The following is a 27,494-nucleotide window of genomic DNA, read 5'->3' as shown; positions in this document are numbered from 1 at the left end:
ATATTTTGTGACAGAGGTGCCATCTTCTTAAGGGGATGGGGGGGGGCCCTATGTGATGCCGTGTGACAGCTCGCACAATGTCAGGGAGCAGAGCCAAACGCCCCCTGAGTATTGGCTCATCTCAGCCCCCTCAAAAATACCAAGGGGGGGGGGAGAGGGAGAACTGCCTCGGTCCCTCTGAGTTGGCATGCCTGTTTTGTGAGAAGATACATTCAGAAATATGTATTTTAAAACATATTTATGTACTAATTTGTGTATGTTTTTCCAGTAAATTTTATAACAAGACTGTTGTTTTTTTGGTGGATTTTCTCAGATGCTGTCAACAAGTTTCACTGTCTCCTAGTAAAAGGGAATTGTGCAGCTTGTGTTTATGTTCCAAAGGCAATAAATGTACTAGTGCTTGCAATGACCTTGGAGAATGAAGTTTCTGGAGCCAGGCATAGTGCAATTTCATACAAATGTTGCTTTACACTCCTCATCCTTATTTTTCTCACTCTTAGCAGCAATAAGAGATGGAAGATCTGATGTCCTGTAGACACCTGTTCGCATCCTCGCTTGGCAAGATTTTAACTCTGCAATACAGCCTTCAAAACTGAGGTTCCCTTCGGATTCACTACAAGACCAGGCCAGACCATCTTCTGGAGCAACTCTATCCACATCTATTACACAACTTACAGGGAGTTCATTTCTGAACATTTCCCCTCTAAATTCAGCAGCGATAAAGTCATGACTAGTTTTTTTAGAACTTTGTTCATAAAGGTTTCCTCCAGCTACTTGCACATCATTTTTCTTTCTGTGGCTCACACCTAGAAAAAAAAGGGAAAGAAAAAGACAAAAAAAGGGGGATAATATTTATTATGCTTTGCTTTACACAAGTCAAATTTTACAGTCTATCGTGTTTCAACAGCTTGGATATTTTGCTATCCTATTTTTGTGGTGCAAAATACTAAAATTTTATATATCTGAGCTGAGTCTGTAGAACTAACTTTGTGGTTTTAATTGTAAATTTGTACATTGCTTTGCACATCTGTCATGGCAGAAAAAGTAAAGAATATGTACAAAAATTGATAAAAATATAAATACATTATTTACAAACTTCCAAATAATAGAATCACAATAGGCCAGGATTCTCATTCAAAAACATGTGATTAGAATAATCAAACATAGCCATAAAAGCAAATAATACAGTATAAGCTCTTTTGTAATCAAATCACCATTCCAGTTCCTTACGTATCATTGAAGATTTATGAGCGTGAAGGCAATTAACAAAATGTGGGATATATCCAGCCTCATATAACCAACATGCTTAACTCTAATTATTGCATGGAGGGGTTAAGACCATAGTGTTTTCTGATTTTAAATAACCCCTTCCCTTTTTTCTTTATGTTGGAAGCGGGTGGGGAAAGCTGAGTAGGAATGCCTCTAAGTTAAAAACTTTTGGAATAGAGTATTCTCCATTATCGCCCAATTACAAGCCAACCCCTTTCTCCAAATTCGGCCTTTTTCGTTGTTTAGTCGTGTCCGACTCTTCGTGACCCCATGGACCAGAGCACGCCAGGCACTCCTGTCTTCCACTGCCTCCCGCAGTTTGGTCAGACTCATGTTGGTAGCTTCGAGAACACTGCCCAACCATCACGTCCTCTGTCGTCCCCTTCTCCTTGGGCCAACATCAGGGTCTTTTCCAGGGAGTCTTCTCTTCTCATGAGGTGGCCAAAGTATTGGAGCCTCAGCTTCAGGATCTGTCCTGCCTTGGCCCTACTATCTTTGGACACAGACTTAGGCTCCACGCTGTGCCACAGCAAACTAGTAGGCTTCTTACTGACCGCAGCAGGATTAGCGATAGCTCAGCAGTGGAAGAACCAGACTGAAATACCCCTGGACACATGGCAGGGGTGAAACTAGCCTTGATTTCACCCCCACACATTTGCATATATACACACACAGGCAGGGAGCCTCAATGGTGCCCCTCTGGAGCACCTGAGGGGGAGCCTGGCTAGCCCCCCGTAGCTACGGCCTTGCATATGGGAAAATAATATCTGGGATACAGCAATGTTTGAGCGTTTCACCGGATACAGGAGGGCAATTAAAGGCATAATGAATAGAGACACCCTTCCACAAACATGGACCCCTTTCTTTAACTATGCTAATGACAACAATCAAGAACTTCTTATACCAACTGCTTAATATTCTCAGTGGAGGGGTTACGTTAAGTAATATGTTTGAATGCTGAATGTGTAAGTATATGTCTGGAGGCAATGGATAATAGTTACTGTATTTCCATTTGTTTGCAATGTGTAAAATACAAATTTGTTAAAAAGAAGAGATGGGGCTATGACTGACAGATCTCAGAGCTAGTTTTGACCTAGCACGGGCAAGGGAAGTTGTATTTTGAAAGTTTATTGCACACAAAAGTCAGGAAAATGGTAACCCTTCTTTCCAAGTCAAGACAAAATAAAAAAATTCCTTCCAGTAGCACCTTAAAGACCAACTAAGTTAGTTCTAGGTATGAACTTTCGTGTGCATGCACACTTCTTCAGATACACTGAAACAGAAGTCACCAGACCCTTCTCATACTTAAAACTAACTTAGTTGGTCTTTAAGGTGCTACTGGAAGGAATTTTTTTATTTTGTCTTGACTATGGCAGACCAACACGGCTACCTATCTGTAACTTCTTTCCAAGATTATTTGCTTTTCTAATGAAGAGCTAAAGAAAGGCATAATCAAATAGGTCACTTTCAGTTTCTTTCTAATTTTCCCACTCTACATTGTCGTATCAGTTTGTGATTTATCTGTTTTTGTAAAAAAAAAAAAAAAATCATTAAAATCTAGCAGTGTTTTAGTGAAAATTTGTCTTCATATATTCAGTTTTGCCTATATACACATTTTTCAAATCAAATTTTCCTTATATAATCCATTTTTGTATGCCACTTTCACTAATAAATGCAAACTTTACCCTGATTTCTTAATTTCCGTGCACATTACATGGCTGGAGAAATGCACTGCAAAATTCAGAGAAGGGCCCATTTTGCAGGGCGGCAGTGTTTTGCGTTGTGTATTGTTCTGGAAAATGCTGATCAGGTAGGTTTGCCTTTGAATGTGAAGCCAATTGGAATTTCTCTGCCTTCCCTAGCTAAAGGTTATATATCACTTGACTGAAGACCTTTTGTATAAGCTGCAATATATGCAGTCAGACGTGGGAGCCATCACTTCCAGGTAATTTACAGTTGTAGCCAAGCTAATTCCAATAAATTGGGTGGTGTGCTTACGTTATGTGTTGATTTGTGCAGCTCACCTGTTGTCAACACAGACTGTACATTCATTGAATGCCATATGTGAACTTTCAGAGGTGAGCAGCATAGCTAAAAAGGAATGGGCCTCTTTGTTTTGCTGCTTTCCTGCCAATGAATCTTACACTTTTCCAGCACCAAAATCTTAGCTTTGGCCAGCCTTTTCCCCCCTTTCTCTTACACCACTGCTTTTTTAAAGTTGCTCTGCTATTTTAGCCATTTGTTATTGTTGTTATTTATTTGATTTTTTAATATCACCCCCTTATCGAAAGATCCCAAGGCAGTGTACAATATTATGCAGCATTAATAATAATAAAAAATAATAAAAAGTATAATAACAGACAGCATAATAATAAATTAATCTTAGTAACAGTTGCGTCCCTACCCCACCTACAGCTTTAACAAGCTATAGAATATTTATTGGCCAAAGACCTGGGTAAAGAGGAATGTTTTCCCCAGTGCCTAAAGGCATGTAATGATGGCACCAGGTGAGCCTATCTGGAGAGAGCTTTCTACATTCAAAGATGTGATAATCCTACCTGCAGTATTCTGAAATTATTCCCTCCCCCTAAATTTGTAAATTCATCCTCATTTTCTCTCTTGCTAACAGCTTCATCAGTCTTCCTTGCTGTGTAGGGATATTGCGGAGTGGGGAGAGTGGTCCAGAGGGATCACACTTCCCCACCAGCAGGCAGCCACAGTCTGCCTGCACGCGTGACCTTGGGGTGCAGGGAAAATCCCCCCCCCCAGACAAGCCACAACTGTCTGTACATCGTTCCACCCATGTCTGACCTTTTGCGGTCTCAGAAGTCAGCAGTGTCCTGTCTGTAACATTTTCCTTAGAGACCTTTTGTCTCCTACGTCATACATTGAGCAAGGGGGAAATGCCGCTGTGGAACAGGTGCCAAAATAGTTCTGTACCACCCCACGATTTCGGGACGGAAGATGTGTAAAGGTCACAGCCCAAAAATGTATTTGCCTAGCTTGCATATTTGTCTCAATAAAAAGAGGCTCCACAGGAATGGTGGTAGCTCGCTCGCTACAGCCCACCTGTGCTCACATGATGATCAACACCTGTCTTGGGCCTTCACTTCATGCTGGTTAGGACTTAACAGTGCAATCCTATACAAGCCATATATTGTAAACTACCCTGTGATTCTCAGATGGAGGGTGGTATAGAAATAATAATAATAATAATAATAATAATAATAATAATAATATGCACATCTACTTAGAAGTAGCTGCATTGAGTTTAACAAGACTTACTCCCACTTAAGTGTGTACAGGATCGCAACCTCAATTAATTATTTTCTATAAATAGAAAATCAAAATGTCAGTTCTTCAGCCTGAACAGGCATGAAAGCCACGGAACTTTCCAGGTGCAACACTCGCAAACGAAGCATTCCCATAGGGGCTCTTTACCGACCTGCTCTGTCAGTCCTCCCTCCTTTATGCATGTCCATTGAGAAATGGATGATCCAGGAATTCCAGACTTCAACAGTAGGCTCAATAAACTTTTTGCCAGTCTGACTTTCTGCACAAGAAGATATGAAAAGAAGACCCGGAGACACCTTGTGGGGAAAAGCTTCTTAACATCCACCTATCAGTGTCATGCGGCTTAAGAGGACTGTGTAGGTCTGATTTTCTTGGGTTTTGGAGGAATCACCCGTGCAATTACAGGTGCAAAGATGGAACACAACTCCCAACTCCCACAGCCTTGCTGCTTCAACAGCCCTGAGCTGACTGCGCAGTTCTCTTTTGAACCAAGGTAATACCCTATTTAATCACACAGCACCCTGGTCTTTGCAGGAGAAGATGGTGAAGAGAGAAATAAGAAGCAGGAGCAGAGGATTGGGGTGGCTGCAAGAGGAGGTGGAGGTGACACAGGTAATCATCTCTCAGCAAGTAAATACAACCATCTACATCAACCTCTTCTGAACCACAGTATAATTTTCTTGTTTTATTAGATGCTTGTACTGCTGCAGTGTTCACAGATGCTTGGTTTCTTTGCAAGGGAAGAGGATAAAGAGAGACCAGGGGGAGGGGATCAGGGTGGCTCTAAGGAGAGGTGGAGGCCACACAGGTAGCCTTTATTGCAGCTTATTATCCAAGGTACGACACTCATTTATTTAGTTAAGTTGTTAAGTATTTGCACAACTGCAGAGTTAGAAGTGCCCACTGATTTTTTGCAAAGGAGGACAGGGAGAAAACAAGAACAGGTGGAGGAGGCATAATGGAGGAGGCATAATGTTTTTCCCATCAGAGAAGCCACCGTGACAAAAGAGACACCTTCAGAACCAAGGTAAGATACTTTATTAGTTCAGTTGGGTGCTAGGTATTTGTAAAACTGCAACTCTTAAGTGTCCACATTATCTTTGCAAGAGAGGAGGATCGGGAGGAAACCAGAATAACTTCGCCATGCATCCCTGTGACCTCATCTCCTAGTAGCCCTACCTGACGCAGTGGGCATCTGCCATTGCTGGAATAGTCATTCCAAGCTAAGCCCCTCTGTGTGAAGACTTCCTATTTCCGTTGATGAAGTGCAAGGCAGGCTTCTGTGGCAGTGAGACCCTGAGGCCATTTCAGCCTCATTGCCTTTTCCTCAGACACATTACACAGGTTGATTTAAATCAGAAAATAACTCACTGATGTGCCGAGCTTTGGAAATCCCCCGTTGTGGCTGCAATTGCTGGGTGCTAACTTGTGACAGGATATTCTCAGTGGTGGCTCCCCATTTGTGGAATTGCCCTTCCTGGGGAGTTGTTTCTATCTTTCTCATTATCAATATTCAAGAGGCATTTTAAAAAGTCCCTGTTCACCCAGGCCAGGAGTCTGATGGCTGAAAGATACAGAACCCAGCAACCTTGGAATTATTAGGCTGTGAGAGTATGTGACTGTTTTGAAATGTTTCTTTAAATGCATTTAATGTTTTTAGATGTTTGTAATTGTTTTGTATATATTTTAAATACTTTTACATTTTTTAAACATGTATTATTTTACCCCTTTTCTGTTTGTCAACCAGAGCTCTTTGGGGAGCAAAGGAGGTGCAGAGATAGAAATAAAAGAAATTAAAATACCCCTGCCATTGATGATCTTCCACCTCCCATTGTGTGTTCTACTGCCAGTTGCCCCTCTTCCTGCTTCTCTCCCTACATGTTTATGCTTCATTATTATTTCCTTTGTCATCCCAGGCAGGAGAATCTCAGCCTGTCCCTGTAGCTGTTCAGGGAACACACAGATAGAAGCATTATTTATTGGAAAAAAATTTATTAGAGCTGTGCAGATGTGCAGGTGCACACTGAGAAGCAGCATCTAAAAATAAGGATTACTATGACCACATATCAGTGAAATGGAGGCTAAAACGTTCTTCCCACAGATTAACTGTAAGGCCAAGGATGAGGCAGAGGAGGAAGGTTTAGAAAAGAGTGCCAAATAGGTTTTGCAGGAAGGAAGCCACTCTCGCCGATATCAAGACTGTGCAGCTGGTGCTCATGAGATGATAGGCAGGAGGAAAACACAGTAACTAAAAAAGCTTGGCACAAATCTGTTCCGAGAAAGCCTGGAATAAAGGGCCAGAACTAGCAGTATCAACACAAGTGGGGATGAACATCATGTGCATCATGAGAAAGCATATAAGTGTGTGGAACAGGTCTCGGTGTTTTGATTTCTGGGAATGGAGTTGAGAGATGACCTAACCTGGGGAGAAAACAGCAAAGACCTGATGAAGAGAGCACAGCAAAGGTTATATTTTCTGAGAATCCTTCAGAAAAATAATCTCTCAAAGGACCTGCTGATGGCAGTTTACCATTGTACCGTGGAGAGTGTATTAACTTATGGTCTGTGTGTGTGGTTTGGGAGCTGCACGGCCAGGGAAAAAACAATGCTGTCCAGGGTTGCAAAGACTGCAGAGAGAATAATTGGGTGCACCCTTCCCACCTTGGATCAAATCTATGCTTCCAAGTGCCATAAGAAAACTGCAGAGATAGCGCAGGATAGTGCGCACCCCGGAAATGATCTGTTTCAGCTTCTGCCTTCTGGAAGAAGGTACAGAGTTATAAAGACTAGGACTAGCCGTCTGAGAAACAGTTTCTATCCAAATGCGATTTTGGTTTTAAACACAGTGTAAGGTAGTCTCTATAGTATATTGTATTCAGTTATGGGGTATCAGAGTTTTTAAGGGGCTAACCAGGCTGGGATAGCAGGCTTGTTGGTTTTTGGATGTCTGCTGTAGATTTTTTCAATTTTGTTGTTCTATATAGGTCAATGACAATAAAGATTATCGTATCGTACAGGTAAAACACAACACCCACTCCCAAGTGAATCAAGCCTAACTCTTGTAATCCTGAACTTTTTCAATCTCCCACTCGCTCACCTCCTAGCTTGCTTTGAGGGACTATCATTGGGAAGGAAAAGGGGGAGAAGAATTTGCATGTTTCTTGGCAGCATCAGCCCACTGGAGACTGCAAAGAAGATGAAGATGCACTGGCTAAAGTTCAGGAGGGGGGGAGGGGGGCGACCAGTAGGATTTGCCTTTCCATTGTTTTCTGCTTTGTTTTTTATTCATGCTCACTATAGTATCTGCTCTGAGTATCTGCCTGAAGAAATTCAGATCTGGCTGTCAGGTGGGCATCTGTCCTGTACCATCTGACTCTTCATCCCGCAGACAGATGCTGCTGCAGCTTCTCAGTCTGAATTTTGCTGCTCTGGGCCAGTCTCATACTCAGCTGTTCCTGTTCAAAGAAGACCGAGGGTCATCCTGTACTTAATCCACCCACTTCAAGGACAACTGAATAAAAAATTAGGTCAGCTAAACCTTTTGCGTCAGTTATTAAACCTAGATCAAGAAATACAGTAGTGCCCCGCAAGATGAATGCCTCGCAAGACGGAAAACTAGCTAGACGAAAGAGTTTTCCGTTTTGGAGGTGCTTCGCAAAACGAATTTCCTATGGGCTTGCTTTGCAAGACGAAAATATCTTGCGGGTTCCTGCGGGTTTTCCCCCCCCTTTCCCCCCCTTTTTCTAAGCCGCTTATCCGCTTATCCGCTAAGCTGATAAGCCGCTAAAGCCGCTAAGCCGCTAATAGCGCTAATCCGCTAATCCGTCAATGGGCTTGCTTCGCAAGACAAAAAAACCACTAGACGAAGAGACTCGTGGAACGGATTCTTTTTGTCTTGCGAGGCACCACTGTACTGCCACAATTGTGGCAGATTCAGAGATGGACATGACCTGCTCCTGTAGGCCATTGTTACACCCATTTTTCCCAGGCCCAGAGTATGAGTATTGCTTCAAAGGTTTCTGGTTTTTAGAGAGATCCAGAAAAGCTAAAAGGATCACATTCCCCTTGTTTGTCTCCTGTTGTAGCCTGTTTACCAGAGTGATTAGATCCGGAATGGATCAAGACAACCTGTTTCCTCTAATTCCCCAGACCTACAGGGATGCGGGTAGCGCTGTGGTCTAAACCACTGAGCCTCTTTGGCTTGCCGATGAGAAGGTCGGTGGTTTGAATCCCTGCGACGGGGTGAGCTCCCGTTGCTCAGTCCCAGCTCCTGCCAACCTAGCAGTTCAAAGTGCAAGTAGATAAATAGGTACAGCTCCGGTGGGAAGGTAAATGGCATTTCCGTGCTCTGGTTTCGCCAAAAGCGGCTTAGTCATGCTGGCCACGTGACCCGGGAAAACTGTCTGCATAGCGGACAAACGCCGGTTCCCTCAGCCTGTAAAGCGAGATGAGCACCGCAATCCCAGAGTCGTTTGCAACTGGACTTAACTGTCAGAGGTCCTTTACCTTTTTTACAGGGACTGGAGAAATCTCTCAGCAACCCCCTCCTCAAACGAGGCCTTTGATCTTCCTCATTTATAATAGATTGAAGTATGGGATCTCTTAATGGGGTTCTTATTTTCAGATAAACCAATGTCCTCAATTCTTTCACTTTGGTAGAACCAGCCAAGGTGGGGGCATTATATAATTCTGCCCCAGTTTTATCTCAGCCACCTTCCAAGTAGTTATATGTCCCAGCAAAAATTATTTGAAGCTACTTCTACCAGGTGGTGAACAAATTCACACTTTTGCCTTGTGAATCAAAAGTTGAAACTGAATATAGAACAGCCAAGCTGTCAAGTGCAGATGGCATAGATATGAAGCCTCTGCTGTTAGTCAGGTTATACTACCCAAATGTTTCACGACCACCTCCACAAGCATCTCTTTTATAGAGGCTTGATAAAAAAAGGTTTCCAGAACAAAGAAATAAAAGGGCAATCTGAGAGCAACAATGAAGCCGTGTGACATTATACTTCAAGAATGGGAACTACTGGCACATGATAAAGCAACAACAACTGCAAGTCATCTATGTTGGAACAGAGATATCAGAGGTACTAGTGTGAAAGTGCCCGCAGTAAAAATCTTTTCAAGAGCAGTTTCAGGACAATTTGAGCTAGAGTCCAATACGCTGTGGTCTAAACCACAGAGCCTAGGGCTTGCCGATCAGAAGGTCGGTGGTTCGAATCCCTGCAACAGAGTGAGCTCCCATTGTTCGGTCCCAGCTCCTGCCCACCTAGCAGTTCGAAAGCATGTCAAAGTGCAAGTAGATAAATAGGTACCGCTCTGGTGGGAAGGTAAACGGCGTCTCTGTGCGCTGCTCTGGTTTGCCAGAAGCTGCTTAGTCATGCTGGCCACATGACCCAGAAGCTGTCTGTGGACAAATGCCGGCTCCCTTGGCCTATAGAGCGAGATGAGCGCACAACCCCAGAGTCGTCCGCGACTGGACCTAACAGTCAGGAGTACCTTTACCTAACGTGTATGCCAAGGCAGTCTGCCTGTTAGTAAGGAGCTTTAATAAGTGCTTTCTCTCATACCGCCCCAATCCTTCATTGTGAACAGCTGGGGAGATTCTCTTGGTTGTGCTGCACTTTGGAGAAGTACATTTGGCAGTACCCAGAAAGAGTAACAGAGCCGTTAGACAATGGAAGCACGTTCCTTGGGGGTTTTTAAGCAGAGGTTGGATGTCCAACTGTTATGCATGGTCTAGTTGAGATCCCTGCACTGCAGGGTGTTGGACTAGATGACCCTTGGGGTCCCTTCAAACTCTATGATTCTGGGAGGTCCTTCTCTGTGGCAGCACCAACTCCCCCTTTAGGTAAGTGTTTTAGCACCTCTTGAAAATATGCTTATGCTCAAGGCTTTTGCTGGCATCATAACATTATGTTTTAATTTGCCCTGAATCACAATTTAATTTGTGCTTTAAAGTATAGATGTTTTGTACACCTTGCCGTATGTGAAAGGCAAAATAAATAAAGGCTTAAATAAGCAAATAAATAGGGATGCTGGGAGACATGGACAACACCATTTCATAAATGCAAATATAACAGAACAAATTCTTTCAACATTTTGCAAGTATACAATTTTGCATGTTTTATAAAAGAGTTTAATACGAGTCAGTGGTACAAGAGACTTAAAGGGGTCTCACAGAAGAGATAAAAAGGGGAAAGAAATTTGCAAGCACTAAATGGATAATGAGGTTTTCATGACTTGCTATAGAATGCAATATACATGGGGCCTGGTCAAGCTATCTGTGAGAGCTCAGATTGCATTGCCTCCATGGAAATAAATTGAGAAGCTACTTTGAGGAGGGTACTTCCTCACTGATTTTCGGTATGTCTCCCAATTGCATTTAGATCTGCTTCTGCACATTAAATACTTTTGAATAAGAAAAAATGAATTAACGAAGAACAGAGTTTATTACTCTTTGTAGTGGTGGGAACTCAGATACAAAATATATGCAGAAACTACATTAAGGCAGCTACAGAATAAAAGAAGATAGAAACAACAAAAGCTGCAGCTCACGGGAAGGTATGGCATGCACTAAATACAGGTCAGTTTGAAGATTTGAAAATATTCACATATGAACTCCAGTTTAAAAATAAGACAGTCTAACTTGTAAACTCCCCTTTTAAAACACACATGCTCTAACTATAGATATACACAAATGTACACAACCAGGCCACAAAATACACTTCATGTATTATCATTTGGACATAGCCAATTACAAGGTCATTTGATGTTTAATTTCAATAATTTTTATGGTAGCATATATAAAAACACTGTGAAAGACATAAACCTTTTTCTGATTTTTCAGAGTAGCAGGACAGAAGAGTTTGGCTGTCATTTGTTAGCACGTGACAATTAGGCATGTGAAAATCACTGAATAAGTACAGGTAAGAAACAGGTAAGAAATAAGCAGTCAAACCAAATGTGTTTGCATTCTACAAGTCATGATTCTGCTTGGTACTGGAATTATGAAGATAAGTAGTACAGACAGTTGCATCAGAGGTGGTGATCCAGCCCTTGGGCCCATGTGCAATGGAGACAGCAGGAAGCACTGTAGGCTTTTCTCCCCCGCCCAGCACCACATTCTTACCAGGCATATGGCAATTCCTGAATTTCTGTGCCTTCCAGCAGATAATTCAGCTGCCAATACTGATACCTGCCTGCTGCTCAGAGTGTGCAGAGGGGTGGACTCCTCTTTGGGGAGGGGGGGATGGATCTTCTCCCAGCGGCAGGTGTTCTATATCTGGGATGGGGAGACATATCCATCCAGGCCTCCCTTTCTGGCCACCCCCCCGTCTCCCCCTCCTCCGCACCTTTCCCCAGCCCTACACTTTGCACCTTCTTTGAGTGTTCTTGCCTGGCTGCTTTGTGTCCTTGAATTCTGATAATGCTTCTTGGCTGCCTAGATGGAGGGTGGAGATGTGTGTATGTGTAAAATCAGCCTCTTGGTAAAATTTACACGAGCTGCTCTGCCCACTTTGCCTCTGGCCCTGCCCACCACTGGCACGAACAACCTCAAGGGTGGTCCAGGAGGAACATGTTACGTGTGATCCTCATCTGGTATTTGCATGTGTCTTTAGAGATGAGTATCTATAAAAAGTTGTTTGCATGTGCTTCGCGAGGACGTGCCCAGGACTTCCAGCAGAAATGTGGGAACCAGGCTGGGCTTTCCCTTTCCTCTTCAAGTCTTTATAATGGTACACAGCACAAAGAGGAAACGACAGCAAATAATGCATGCATATGCGTGAAAAGTGTGTCTTGGAGGTTTAAATGGAAAAACTATGTTTTGCAAGGCTCTTCCAAACAAAAATGTATTTATTTCCAACATGCAAAATGGTCGTTGAAGCTTTTTATGAGTGCACAGCCAAACAAGTGATACCACATCTGTTCTCAATGTGGAGTTTGTGTACTTACAGCAGCCTGTAGCTCAGGCTGGCTGGTCTGGAACTTGCAGCTGTCCGCAGTGTGGACAGGCAGGAGGGCCCAGAGTGGGATGTAGACAAGGGTCACAGAGGCCAAATTGTGTGCTACCCCTCAGAACTACGGTCTGTACGTGCCCTAAAGACAGGCTTCAGTTGCACTTTTCTGCATGTTGTAATCAGATGCAACAAGTGCTGAAACAAATGTAATGGGGAATCATTTCTTATTAAAGACATTTAAAATCTGGAAATACCTGATTTGGATTTCTCATGGGTAGTTTTTTCCTGATTATCTGTTAGTGACACGGGAGGTGGATACTTGGCTCCTGCAAGAGTGTTTTTGTCTGAAGAAGAGGGTGGAGATGGCAGCAACGTACTGTTAGGGCTGTTAATGTCTCCCTCAGCCACCAGAGTCAAGTCTGCTACGTTCTCATCCTCAACAGTTTGTATGCTTTCAGCCTGCAGTTCTTTTGATTGCCTTTTCCATATGGTGGCATCCTGCGAAAGCGGAATCGGAGAGAGTGGGGCACCAAAAGGAACACTGCAAGTCTTCTGGCTGCTGCAAGTTGCCAGCACAGCTGGTTTTTGCTTGCTTCCAGAATAAGCCATTTTGACTGCGGAGCTTTCACTACTGTTTTTCATGACGTCCACTTTGCCACTCAACTGTACGCATTTGTCCTTGACATCAGGATGTGCAATTCTTTTGTTGCAGCCTTTAGACCCTTCGGGTGTAGATGAAGAAGGCCTAGTCCCACAGGAAGGCAAGTGAAGAAAATCAGGCAGAACCAAGTCTTCTTTTCTCAGCAGCCCTCGCTGGTCATCTGCTCTGTTACTTTGCACTTTTGATATAAGTTCAAAAAACTCTATTGCAAGAAACCCAGAATAGACCCATTAGTCAATACCGCAAAATTTCATGACACCACACAATCATTTTTTTTTCCTAACTAGACACATTTGATTCACCCACCATTTACCAACAACACTGAAAAAACAACAAAATCTAAAACATCTGCCCACTTTCTGAGCTGAAACTCCTATAACATAAATAAAACTAAAGTTTACAAGTAACTTTAAAAGACAATAGTAATCCTAAATCTCTGATTATTTTAATAGGTGCATGTAGTAGTATATTTTTTTTCTGGTACCAGTTTTTCATATTATACCTGCCACTTGTAATATTTCATATGAAAGATGCCATTTTCACCCTACATTGAGAAAGAATGAGGATTGCTTTTCTCCACTGGTTACAGGGGGAAAAAACATATCCACCTGCTGAATCTGAACACAAATAGGGAAACAAATGTGAAGAAAAAATGCACAGTGTGACACATAGGCATTTCATGTGAATACCAATTCTAACTGCAGTAGGAGATGGATAGAAAGTTATAGCCTCATCTGTCCAGGACCCAGGCAAGTTTCACAAATGAGCAGCACTCTCTGGAATCCAGAAACCACTTCCACATGCCAAAAGCAGAACTCTGAATCTGCCCATTGTTGCCTCATGCAACTGGCATTCACAGACTAGCAGTTGCATGTACATAAGGCATCGCCCATAGCCCCACCAGGCATGCTGCTGCCACTGCTGCTGCAAAAAAGAACCAGGCACTTTTAAGCCAGGACCAGGCATCTTTATTGCATGTAGGAGATGGTATGCGTGGGCATCCCTTGGGTCACCATGAAGCAGGTGTGATCCTTTAAGTGAGTGCATGCAAAAAAGAGAGAGAAACATTCAGTGTGCACACCAAGCTCATGTGCTAAAAACACTTGCGGAGGCATGAAGGATGTGCTGCCGTCTTTGCTGACACATTCTCCACCTTCCTCTGCCTTCCCCCCAATTGCCTAGGGCAGGGGAAATGAGAGGTAAGGAATCCAGCTCCTCAGCAGAGGGTAGTTATTGCCAAGGAGGGAACAGGGCCCACATATGCCAATACACCTAGCAGAAATGCTATGCTAATTATGTCCATTTCCATCAGGAACAGGCTTTCCTGCCAGGCACACTGGGGCATAAACAGCTTTGTTCATAGTCTGCTTGAGCCGGCTACAAGTAGGGTCCTGCCTGGCAACTAATGGGGGCCCTTACGGAACTGAAATATTCCTAGTTGCAGATGATGAAATGTCACTATATTTTAGCACAGAATTCTATGCTCAGTTTTCATCATCTAGGAGACCTTAGGATTTGAAACGTCTGCTTTGCCAGTAACATCACACTGGTATCTGGGTTATGTTGGACACACTGGCATAATGTCTATGTCTATGCGACCATCACATTTTCTCAGTGAGGAATAGGCTTAGATTGAAACCTAACTCCAAGGTTTGTTCTTGGTTTGCTAATTATTTTGTACATTTAAGGGAAAGCAAACTACAGTTCTGGTTTGGATGACACAGGAAACCTTGGTTTGTTGCACCTGTTCATGCTAGGAGAGGAGCAAAGTGGGTATAGTAGAGCCACACGCACCCACACTGTGATAATGTTAACAGGCCAGGTTCACACAAGAGATATTACAGAGTCAAGGGGCTATTACTTTCCAGCCATTTCCAAAAACAACTGGGGATGAAAAAAAGCTAGTTTAGATCAGGTTGGGCTTTACAACTTTTATACTAGTCAGTCAAAAAACAATTATGTGCAGTTCTTTTAATGTTCAATCTCATTCTTAGTGGATTACAAATGTGAACCCAATTACAAAACACAGCAGCATTTAAACCCCTGACAATGTGCCGTAACTCAAACGGCATGGCATGGGGCTTTAGGTCTTTTGTGGGTGCTTAGTGCTCTTGATCAGTTAGCGACATGGCAATTATACAGAAAAGAGATTTTGCACAAAAAGGAACACTTTGCACGGTTTCACCGCAGAATATATATGGGAAGAACAGATTGCTAACATTTCTCTTTTCAGAATGGGCAGTGCGGGGCACCCAGGTAAGCAAACGATACCGTACTTCCAAGTATGAATGCTTCAAATTCCTTCCATGTCCTTCCCTCTGCCTTTGGTATTGTCCACTGGGTACTGGCTAAATTGTATTGACTAGCCATTCCTTCTTCCTTCAACACTGCCTTTCACACTGGGTGCAGAAAGGGTAGGAAGAGCTGGCAGCCATTCTACAAGCAGGTAAGTGCACTGTTGGTGGAATGCTGATCAAACATTTTCAGGAGCACAAATAAACCACACAGAACAGAACAAGCAGTCACTGTAATGAGTTTCATTGCAACTCCTTATGGGAAGGGATAAATATTGGCTCATTTACTAGTCTCTCCCCTAAGGGGTGCGGGAGGCTGAAAGATGGGCATCTCGGTCCAGGGACTATGTGGATACTGCTGCTGACCACTGCTCATCACTGTTCCTGTGTTGCTCTTGGCTCTGAACAGGTAGATGTTCAACAGTTGCAGAAGTAAGGATGGTTCTTATTCCTAATGCTACGTTTGGTTCCCACTGTGGTTCTAGCTGTTTATTTATTTATAAAAATATTTGTAGACTATCCCAGCTCTCAAATTTTACAAAATTAAAAATTAAAAATAATACTGTTCCTCTGTGTGGTTGCTAAGCTTTATGTTCCAGTTGGGATCCTGCATCTTTGCAAGCTATTTCAAGGATGCTGTTGCATCAGTGAAGGAGGGTGAACAAGCCATGGAGCGAATGATGCCTGTTAAACTGCTGTCTGTCATTGAACTTTCAAAGGCATGTGACTCCTGCCAGGGCAAGAAAGTTGGCAACCCCAACCATGTGTCTACCTTTCAAAACCTGTCCATTATTGCTAGGGCACTGTCTTGTAAGCACTGCCTATCAGGCAAATGACAACAGGCTGGTGCAGTGCTCCTCCGATTCTCAGAGCCTATGTGCTCCCTCATTGTGCCTGTGTGTGGGGTGATCTACATTTTTCCGGTGGGAGATCACATTTAGGATCCAAATTGGGCATCTACTGTGCTGTTCGCTTGGGCTAGACCTGCCCCTGGTGTGCATGGCTGGGACTATGGACTGCTGGCTGTGGAGCGGCAAATGCCGCATGATGTGTCCTTCTGCCTGCCGTGGCTAAATGGCCAGAGAGCTGCTCTGTGCTGTGCCAGTTCTGTGTGGTGCCTCTTTTCTCTCTGATATGCGGGCTGCTGACAAGACATGCAAATGGTGAAACATAGCAGGACTCAAACCTCCCCAAACCTTTTCCCATCTCAGAGCTCTATGCAACCATGGCTTGTTGCTTGTCCTGGTTCCTCCATCTGCAGCACTGGCAAAAGGATGGTGGGTTTTTTAAATACAGCTTTGCTCCACCAGCAAGTGGCTCCTTTCCCTCAGGAACTCTGGATGTTTATTATTCAGACCCCTTCTCACAAGAGTGTAGGCTGGGGTGGGGTAATCTCATGGAAAGTTCCCACATCCCTTTGCTCCGCCCCCTGCACTGCTAATGTGGGGGCATTGTGGCCATGCTGTTCTGTGATTTGCCAGCGCTGGTAATGTTGCCATAGATACTACTGGGCGAGTGGGTGGCACTATTTCTATGTTCTCCTTCAGTTAGTACTGCTGTTTTCAATTTGGCTGCTGAGAGTGCATTCCTTCACATGCATTCGAGAAGCCTTTGCCTACAATTAAAGGTAATTCTAGAGTAGGTTAGATTAATTTATTAGTAACATCACCACACTGCTGAAATTTATAATACAACCTGTTTTCTTCAATAATAAAATGAACTAATACCACTGTTTACAAATGTTTGGTTTAAAAACTAATACTACTGCATATACTAAAAAAGTGACATACCCTCTGCTTCGTCCAAATTAATTTTCTGACTTTTTTTATTCCCCGTCTGTGCAATACATTCTTCTCTGTTTGCTAGATGGACATCCCTAGAGCTTTTTCCACTTTCTCCTTTTATTTTAATAGAATTAGACTTTCCTAGAGTTCTTCCCTCTCCCTGTATTAGAAGGAAAGTTAAAGGGCTACTTACTTTTACATAATACTACAAAACGGATGCAATAAATTGTCGATAAATAACAATTATTTTGTGCACAGAGTTGTGATTAAACATAGTACAAGCATTTTCGGTAAACCACAAACAAAAAGAGAAGAGAAAAAAGAATTGCACCGACATACAAAAAAAGCAACATGCTCATTTTGAACTGTAGAGTTTATGTCTGTCTTTGGACCAAACTCCATTTTATTATATATAGTTGCATGTAACTTTCACCCAGCAACGTCTCTCTTTGCCCCCATGAAAATCTGTGGAGACTGTGACTTTGAGCAGAGCACTGGGTGGGGTGTGTAGGAGGAGAGTTGCTTTAAACCCTTTCTTTCGTAGTCATTTTCCAGCTCTCTGTGGAGAAGAGCAGCCAGGGATGATTTGAGTGGGGAAACAGTTCAAGGTGACAGGGGTAAACATTCTCATCAACTTGTGATGCTTCACTCACAATTGCAGCCCCCTTTAGATGCTTTGCATGGGAAAAAATGTGGGGAGGTACATGTAACTGCATATAGCATGTGTTTTGGTATTCAAGGACAGATGTCAGAGAACAGAAGACAGGGGCATGCACTGGTGAAAGCAACAAAACAAAGCCCTTACATACGTGAAAGGCAAGACATAATCAGCCGAAACAAACACTAAGCAAATGCCATTAAACATTTGGGACATTCTTTTCATCCACAATTTCCAATCTGGGAAATCAACCAAAACCTGGGAATAACTGGAGTGACAAATAATTTCAAGAAACTTACTGTGGGTGCTTGAAATCTTGCATTAGGAGTTATAGCTGTACTGTGTTTTAATGGTGCCCCCTTTCCCTGGTCTGTGAATGATAGAGATTTTAAAAATAATAATTACAAAACCTGTTTTTTTTCCTGTAACAAACGTATTTAAATCATACTAGTTTATGACCAAGAATTTGGGGAGAGAAAAGTTTACTGGATTTTACCATTTTCTGGAGGATATCCCCACTGACTTTCATGATTGCTATTTCAGGAAAGGTAAAGGTACCCCTGCCCGTACGGGCCAGTCGTGACCGACTCTAGGGTTGCGCGCTCATCTCGCTCAAGAGGCCGGGAGCCAGCGCTGTCCGAAGACACTTCCGGGTCACGTGGCCAGCGTGACGAAGCTGCAACTGGCGAGCCAGCACCAGGGCCGCACACGGAAACACCGTTTACCTTCCCGCTATAAAGCGCTACCTATTTATCTACTTGCACTTAGGGGTGCTTTTGAACTGCTAGGTGGGCAGGAGCTGGGACCGAACGATGGGAGCTCACCCCGCTGCGGGGATTCGAACCGCCGACCTTACGATCAGCAAGTCCTAGGCACTGAGGTTTTACCCACAGCGCCACCCGCATCCCTGCTATTTCAGAGGCCTGGATCAATTTGAATGAGTGTCATAAACTAAGACAGAAATTACTACGATTATTATTCAGATTTCTTACCCACCCTTCACCGGGGTCCCAGGATGGGTTATAACAATTGTGTTGGACCTTGTCTATCCTGGATTTCTTGCTGGCTAGCTGCCTCCCTTTATGTGAGGTGCTACAAGACTTCAAACTTCTATTATTTTGGTTCCTATTCAGTAAGATATACTTTGATTTTTTTTCCAACCCAGCTAGTGTTCTCTTTCCAAACTTTTATTTCTGAGCAACAGGAACTAAAGAAGTAGAACTGGTGCTCCTTCTTCTACCCAGAGTCTTTTTCAGAAATAGTCTGTTGAGCTACTCAGTTCTGGGTTTTCTAATGTAAGCAACCACTTACCACAGAGGATTTGGATTTCCCTACAGGGTACAAAATAGGGACGGTGGCGTTGTGGTCTAAACCACTGAGCCTAGGACTTGCCGACTAGAAGGTCGGTGGTTCGAATCCCTGTGACGGGGTGAGCTCCCGTTGCTTGGTCCCAGCTCCTGCCAACCTAGCAGTCTGAAAGCATGTTGAAGTGGAAGTAGATAAATTGGTACTGCTTTGGCGGGAAGGTAATGGCGTTTCCGTGAGCTGTTCTGGTTTCACCAGAAGCGGCTTTGTCATGCTGGCCACATGACATGGAAAAACTGTCTGTGGACAAATGTCGGCTCCCTTGGTCAGTAAAACAAGATGAGCGCCACAACCTCAGAATCCGTTCGTGACTGGACTTAACTGTCAGGGGTTCTTTACCTTTACCTTTATGGGGTACAAAGGGGAGTTGGAAGAAGAGGTTTAGGACCCTAAATCTGTCTGAGCACTAGGTGCTTTCAACTCTACCTCTCAGTGGAAAAGTGGAAGCACCTGAAGCAAAGATGCCTGTTTCAGCCCAATGTTCACAAACATCCCCAAGGAAGGTTCAGACAAACTCGGTCCCACATTGAAAGACAAAGTGAAGAGTGTTGTGGGGCTGTGTGGGCTCCTTCCCCTGTGTGTGCAGCCAGCATGTAAAGGGGTTCTGCATCCATACTGATGCAATGATTTCATGTGATCTGCATGTTGAGTGAAGTGGCTCGTCTAATACGAAGATTGGAATGCAGCTATCATTTGGCTTTTGCAATTCCCCAGATTTTGCACTGTAGCTCTCAGCTAAAAATAGATGCCAAAACTGCATTAAAATGTACTTACAAAACTGACTGATCCATCCATCCCTAGATAAATGCATATGGCCCCTCCACATATCAGCTGAAAATGTGTAGAAATTGGGGATGTTGCTAATACATTCATTATCAAAGGGGCACAGCTAGCCAATGTGACTAAAAGCCATAGAACGGGGTGGGATATGTCAAGCTGTGCAAATAAACCTCCCCTTTCTGAGAAAAATGCACATACAAACAGTTTCACAGCCCCATAGTTGTTCACAGACATAATAGAACACTTTAAAACAACAGCAATCAGCAACATCATCTAAACAAACAACACGGAACAAAATACTGGTGTTCAGACAGCATGAAAAGCACATCTATACAGCATTAACAAACTTTCTGATGACTAGGAGGGAAGGGCCTAAACATGCCTCTGGGAGAGGGAATGCCAGAGCTTAGGCACTACTACTACGGGGAAAGTCGTGTCCCAGGTACTCACCAAGTACAGCTCAGATGGTGAAAAGACCCAGAGCACAAGATCTTACTATCATGAGGGTGGGAGTAGATGATCCTTCATATATCCTGCACCCACACTATTCAGGGATTTCAAAGTAACAGCCAGCTATTTGAACTGGGCTCAAAAACCTACAGGGAGTCGATGCACAGCAATGGAGTCCCAAGATCCCAATAAGGGGTCCTGTTAACAGACTACCAACAACGCTGTAAAACAGCTGGTGTTTACAAATAATCTTCAAAGTAGATTTCCCTTGCAAAGTGCAACCAAAGAATGTATAATAGTGGCCAGATCTGCTTTCTCCAGAAAGTTGGTGCCCTAGCCAAAGCTTATTAGCCACAGTCATAATCTGAGTCCAGTAGCATGCCCAAACTATAAACCTGAGCTTTCAGAGGGAGCACTAACAGGTTGAATATCTATTCCCAGATTGGCTTTCCCACTGACCCAAACCACCTGTGTCTTGCCTGAATTAAGTCTTATCACACCACAGCCTCCAAACACTGGTTTAGAGTTTAAATTGACTCCCAAGTGCCTGATGGAAAAGAGAAATAGAACTGGATGTGAACTGCATACTGATGACACTATTCTCCAACACTATGGAGAACTTCTCCCAGTGGTTTCTTACAGATGTCTTGCAGGCCTCTCCAAGTGGCTTCATGTAGCATGGGGAACATGATGGAACTCAAATGAGAAAGTCCCTTCTGGGATCTGCCCTCCAGTTCACACTGGAACCAACACCAAACAGTGCCCACAAGTCAAATCTGTCAAAGCAGTCTAGAAGGATATCATAGTTTATCAGATAAAAAGTTGCTGAAAGGACCAGCAAAACTAAAAGGAACACACTCCCCCTGTCCGATTCCTAATACAAGCCGTCCACTAGTGCAACAAAGGCAGTTTCAGTACCAAAAATAGGTCTGCATCTAGAAAGTACATACAGTTGTACCTCGGAAGTCAAATGCCTTGCGATTCGAACGTTTTAGCTCCCGAACGCCACAAACCCGGAAGTGTGTGTTCTACTTTGTAAATGCTCTTTGGAACCCAAATGTCTGATGCAGGTTCCACGGCTTCTGATTGGCTGCAAAATGTTTGGAAGCCGCGCCTTGGCTTCTGAACATTTTGGAAGTTGAACGGACTTCCAGAACGGATTCTGTTCAACTTCCGAGGTACAACTGTATAATCTTGAGCCCCTTGCCCAAAGGTCTACAGTTACCCAGGCTGATGGGATACAGCATCTTACTATTGCTTCTTTCAAGGTTAATGTAACCTTATTCTCAAGTACTAAATGTTCCATCCTCTCCACCAAAATTAGCCAAGAATGGACCAGAAGTGTAAATGGTCAAACACAAACCTCCAAGGATCTTGTTCACTTTCTCAAGCTGCACAAGCTGAAATGTACCCATAACAAACAGAAAAAGTAGATGTATCAGGTACATCCACAGACTCAGCAATTAACCTGTACTCCAAATAGGAATGAATACCAACAATTTTAGCTGCACAGTGTTGTGCAAATTGGTCACAGCAGGTTAGCAATAATACCTCCCCATCAGACCAAGATAGAATAGGCTCTTTCCTACCCAGAATAGCTCCAGTGATCTACCCTGAGCAAACATGAAGACAGTGATGTGGGTTTTATGGGAAATTTTGTATTGGGGAAATGTTTCCACTACCCTAGAGATCTGATTAAGCACATTTATTTGATTTACATTTAGCAAAGCACAACTAAAAAACATTTCATGTTAATTTTAAATGCAATTTAAATATCTGAAAAATTCTTCCCACAGCCAAAGGTGGGTGACTAGAAATATTTGATTAGGAAAAACATTCAGTAATGTGACTGTAGTGTGAATTAAATGCTATGTTGTACTCAAGCCAATTCTAGCTTTACTTCAGGTGAAACCTACTGCTAGGCATACTCAGAGTAGGCTCAATGACAACAACAACAACAACAATCTTTATTACGTAGGCTCAATGAAATCACTGACCTTACATAATTATATAACTTACATAACTATACTGTATTGTTTTAATTAGTGTTTTTATAGTTGTTCTGATTTTGTGTGGAGTGCCCTACCTGGGTGGATGGAGCAGCCAAGTAATTTCGTTGTCCCTGAGAGGGGGCAATGACAATAAAGATATTATTATTATTATTATTATTATTATTATTATTATTATTGAAGTCCACTGATTTCAATGGGTCTCCTATGACTTAGTTGGATATCACCCTTGGAAATATTTTTATTGGAATACTTGTAAATGATAGCATATTCCCTTACATCAGTGGTTTTCAACCAGTGTGCCGTGGCAACCTGGGGTGCCTTGACTGATGGTCAGGGGTGCCGCAGGCAACACTGGCCTCTGTCCCTCTTTCCTTCTCTCCCTTCTCAGATGCCCTCTTGCATCTCTGCCTCCCAAAGGCTTGCACAGCTATTTGTTGCAGCAGCCCTGGCTACAAGCTTCCCAGGTGAATAGGGCTCTGGGGCTAGACAGGGGGTGCTTCCCAGGCCCCTGTGGGGCAGTGCAAGGAAGCACCTGTCTTTGGGGTGGGGTGGGGGTACAGCTCAGAGACCAGGGGCGGCAGCAGCGACTGCCCAGAGGACTCCCAAGGAGAGGAGAGCGGAGGCTGAGGAAACACTCCACAAGGGAGGGTGTTCAAATGGGGTGAGGAGCTGCCAGCTCTGCAGGCAAGGGGTGACATAACTGGGCTCCTGAGCCCCACAGGGGTGCCACAGAAATAATGTAGTTGGTCAAGGAAGCCATGGACCCAAAAAGGTTGAAAACCTTTGCCTTACATTATTTAGATTTTTTAAAGGCATGCATTCAAATCTATAAACATACTTAGGTCCATGCCTGAAGAGTGCGTAAATATAAGTAATTCCTTCGGAGGAGGAGGAGAAAATTAATTACAACTTTGATTTTAGTTTTGCCCAATTAATCTTCATTCATTGTGTTGCTAACAATACATTTCTAAGGGTGGAAAAGCATATTAATTGAAACTATCCCACTATTACTGCAATGCAGTAGGCTCTAACCTAAGTCTCATCAGACTTGTTGCATGCCTTCTTCTAGTATCACACTAGCTACCATCCCTTCTCCCTGGTCCACAGGAAATTATTGCCTCTAACGAGTGGGAGAAAGTGCTATAGCTTTATAATGTCAACTATTTTGATCATTTACCCATTTCTGGCACTAGGAAACACCTCCAGAACTGTCAGGAATCCATCTGGATCCTTCCGTCTCCAGGAGTAGACTAATAGCAACCCCTCTCCCTGCAAATAGAGGCTACAGAAAATCCATATTTATGACAAAGGAGTTATGCTAAACTCCCCCAATCTATACATCCACATATGCTTATGCTGTATATACATATATGCTACAATATGGGTGGGACCCAGTATTAAAGAGAGGTCCATGGTTCCCATGCAGGCTTGGTCAATGAAATCAACTCTCCCTTGGTCAGGGAGATACTATCTGATGCCAAGATTTATTTATTTTAACAGAGCTTGCCAGAAAGGGCCTAGACAAAGAGGTGGATTCACAGCAGATTACTAAAGTTCCATCTCCCTGCCTATGTCTAGCTTGCTGCTGCAATAGGAAACAGAGATGGTAGACATCTGGTAGACAAAAATGGGACAGATTAATTCTTTCTAGCTCATCTAAGCAGCAAGTCTCTATCACACAAACCATATTGGATTGTCCATCCAGGATCAAGCCCTGGGTGCCTGATGTCTTATTGACCGAGCAATCAGCACCAGATGCTTCACTGTCAGGGCTGACTGCCAAAAACTACAGAATATTGTGAGAAAAGGAACAGCTCTCACTTGTCTGAACTTCCTTACCTGAAACATTCCCACTGCCTTACCACTTTCTGCTCAACACACTGACTATAGTAGGGTTCAGATTTTCCACCTTACAATTCCCTAACCCAATCTTCGGCCACCAAAAGCAAGGATCCCTCTTCAGAACAGAGAAAGCAGCCAAATACAAAACCAGAGTTCTAAAATACCCCTCTGATACAGTGCTAATAAAATTCCAGGTTTCTGCTTGCAGGTTTCAAACATTCCTGCACTTTTTATTCTTTATTTGGATAAAAAGTGTGACACTTACTGTAACAACTAAATGTAATTACTGTACTCACCTAAATAGGTGAGTACCGGCACCTATTTTTCTAGAAAAAAGCACTAGTTGTAAAACAGCTGAAGGGTGGCAGGTTGGGCAAGGCTGTATTTCTAGGAATGTGAAGTGAAGAAAGCAGCAGACTAATCAGAAATAACCATTTCAGAACTGCTTACCTTTTCCTTTTTTGGGTTGCCTTTCATCTAGAATAACCCGTTGTCCATCAAGATTAGAGATGGGAACACCAAGATCTAATGGTTCCTGTTCACCATTCTGTGGTCAAATGTTGATAAAACAAACTACTTTTAAGTTCTTGCCTTAAAAATTCACTATATAACAAAGAATTGCTATACATAAGTTATCAGCTAGAGACTGAGGAAGCCATCTTCATTTACCTGCTGGAGCATCTCCCTGTGAGAAGTTATTGTGTCCACCTGGTGGCTCTAAGGAGAGCGGTCCAGCAAGCTATTTAACCTCTAGAAACCAAAGGCCAAAGGGGTCTGTGAGGAGGAGGGTAGCTAATTATAAGTAGCAATTCCACCTCAAGTAAAAATAGCTAGCTATTTTACATTTTATTTGATCATCCTGAAGTATTACTGCTTAGATGTATTTTAGTGGGCTCTGTGTGATTTCAGTGTAACTACTGATAGTGTGTTTTACTCAAACAATTGTAAGAATGGAAATGGGCAAGGAGTCCGGGACATTACTGACTTGTCCAAAGCAGAATAAAATTGTTATGCCCTCCCAGCTTTGGCTCCTTGAAGAGATTCTTTTATGAGTAGTTAATTTGATATTTTATGCGCTGCTGTGCCAACCCATTCTCTTGAGTTGGGCAATCCCAGGGAAAATGCAAAATATAGGGGATTAGTTCCTTACATGGCAAACTTTATTAATTGCTAGAACAGTTCAGCAACTTGAGCACCAACTATATCAAATAGAATTGAAAAAATGCCTGTACTGTTAAATTGTCGTGGGACCTGCTGGTGAAGGACAGGTAATAACTTTCTTAATAATAATGATGATAGTAAAAAATCTAGGTCATAGTTACTATGATTTTTACTCTGGGAAAAATCTGAGTTAAAACATAACCACAAAGCCATCAACAAGGATCCCAGCTTGGGAGAAGATGCAATCCAGTGACAACGACTGGTTTTGGGACAGGTCAGTCTGTAGGATAGTGGCAAAGCAATCTGAAATTATTAATAAGCTGATTTGTAAGTTATACCAAGTTATATCAAGTTATACCAAGGTTCTGCTTGGTGAAGAGGTGAAGCTGCTTGGTAAGATCAGGTTCGCAGCCTGGGGTGCTTCAAGATCCAGCTGTGTCACTGGAGACTCATCTGGCATGACTTGTTTTTGGGAAACCCGTGCTGAGTCTTACTAATCACAGTATCCTTTTCTACGTGCTCACTGACCAACCGTTTAATTATCAGTTCTAGGACCTTTTCTGGTATCAATGTCAAGCTGACCAGTCAGAAGTTACCAGGGTCGTCTTTTCCTCCCTTTCTGAATTGCCCTCCTCCAGTCTGCAGGGACCAAGAATTCTCAAAGATGATAGACAGAGGCTCAGAGATCACACCCGTATGTTCTTTTTGTACCTTTGGGTGCAGCTCATCAGGCCCTGGAGATGTGAATTCATTTAAACTAGCTAGGTGTTCTTTTCCTTTCTTGGACTGCAGCTCCTTCCTAGCATCATTTATTCTGTTATCATGTTGGAGCACAAGTCCTTGATCTATGGTTGACAGCCCCACCCCAAATCCTACTTGTGCTTCTGCTAGAATGTTTTCCTGATTCATCCAATCCACTTGTTTATTACAGAGGTGGGCAGTGTCTAGTTTAGTTTACTAATTATACTTTAAAGACTAATCGGTCTATAATTAGATGGTTCAGATCTATTCCCTTTCTTATATTGTGGTATGATAATTGCTAATCTCCAATTGTCAGGAATAATTGCTGACTGATCGATGCTGGTAAACAAAGTGACTAGCAGTTGGGCCCACTATTCAACACTGGCTTTAAATAGCTCAGAAGGAATATTAGCTACCCCTGGGACTGTGCCTTGTTTGAGATTTACAGTAAACTGACACACTTCCTCTATAGCAGGCATGTCCAAAGTCTGTTTCGGGGGTCTAACCTGGCCTGCCAGCCGATTTAATCCAGCCCCCCCCCCCATTGGCAGTATATGTCCTGGGGTAAAATCCTAAAAATAGCTCAGCAACTCTGGTCGGCCCTCACGCACGTTCACTTCATCAAATCTGGCCCTCTTTGAAAAAAGTTTGGGCACCCCTGCTCTATAGTAACTGAGGGTCATTCTGGGCTAGCACTGCTTGTGATGGTTGGTTGGTTGCTTGGATATAGAGAATGGAAATTTGTTTCCCAGACCCCAGTCGGATAGCATATTCCACTTCAGATGGAGTGCTTTACCATTCTTTTGCAACTACTCTCCAAAAGGTGGCTGAATCTCTCCTCAAGGAGGCTTCTATTAAGCATTGCCATGCTTCCCTTTGAACCTGATTCTTTTTTAAATATATTAGAGATTTGTATGTCCTCTTAGGTTTGAACCATGCTGCCGGAAGTGCAGTTAGATTAGCTGCCCTATAAATCTTTAATTTTTCCAACAGAGTATGTTTCATGGCAATACATTCCTAATCAGCCCAGGTTTACTGGGCTGTGAAGACCATTGTCCTACCTTTTTTGGACTCAGACAGATCTGAAGATAAGAGATCATATCCTAAAACAAAGCTATTCTTGTTTCAAGAGAAGAGGTATTTAATAGGGTGTCTCACATGAATAAGCATTTGACAAATGTATAGTGTTAACACACATATTATTGCTATCTACCTTTAC

At 43.0% G+C, this 27,494-nt stretch overlaps 1 protein-coding gene and 1 long non-coding RNA gene across 5 annotated transcripts in view; one reads left to right on the top strand and one right to left on the bottom strand.

The window, feature by feature from the left end:
- Positions 1 to 208: 208 nt before the first annotated feature.
- The window catches only part of RGS12 (regulator of G protein signaling 12), an 81,006-nt gene continuing 53,720 nt past the window's right edge, over positions 209 to 27,494 (bottom strand). The window contains exons 13-17 of one of the 4 annotated variants that reach the window (XM_081876198.1): positions 24,824 to 24,920; positions 18,224 to 18,294; positions 17,273 to 17,426; positions 12,782 to 13,390; positions 214 to 806 (exon numbers count right to left, since the gene is read on the bottom strand). In XM_081876198.1, the coding sequence (XP_081732324.1) occupies positions 451 to 806; positions 12,782 to 13,390; positions 17,273 to 17,426; positions 18,224 to 18,294; positions 24,824 to 24,920 (1,287 nt within the window). In that variant the 3' untranslated portion in view covers positions 214 to 450. Of the gene's footprint in view, positions 807 to 12,781; positions 13,391 to 17,272; positions 17,427 to 18,223; positions 18,295 to 24,823; positions 24,921 to 27,494 lie in introns of those variants that run through there. The other 3 variants (XM_081876201.1, XM_081876199.1, XM_081876200.1) reach the window with 3 other exon arrangements.
- On the top strand, positions 22,542 to 22,681 carry LOC309350041. The gene is made up of 2 exons (XR_014160280.1): positions 22,542 to 22,578; positions 22,620 to 22,681. It is a non-coding gene; the product is annotated as an uncharacterized lncRNA (long non-coding RNA).

The sequence above is a fragment of the Podarcis erhardii genome (genome assembly GCF_964252035.2).
Source record: "Podarcis erhardii genome assembly, chromosome: 9".
Lineage (NCBI taxonomy): Eukaryota > Metazoa > Chordata > Lepidosauria > Squamata > Lacertidae > Podarcis > Podarcis erhardii.
This window is presented reverse-complemented; position numbering and strand designations above follow the sequence as displayed.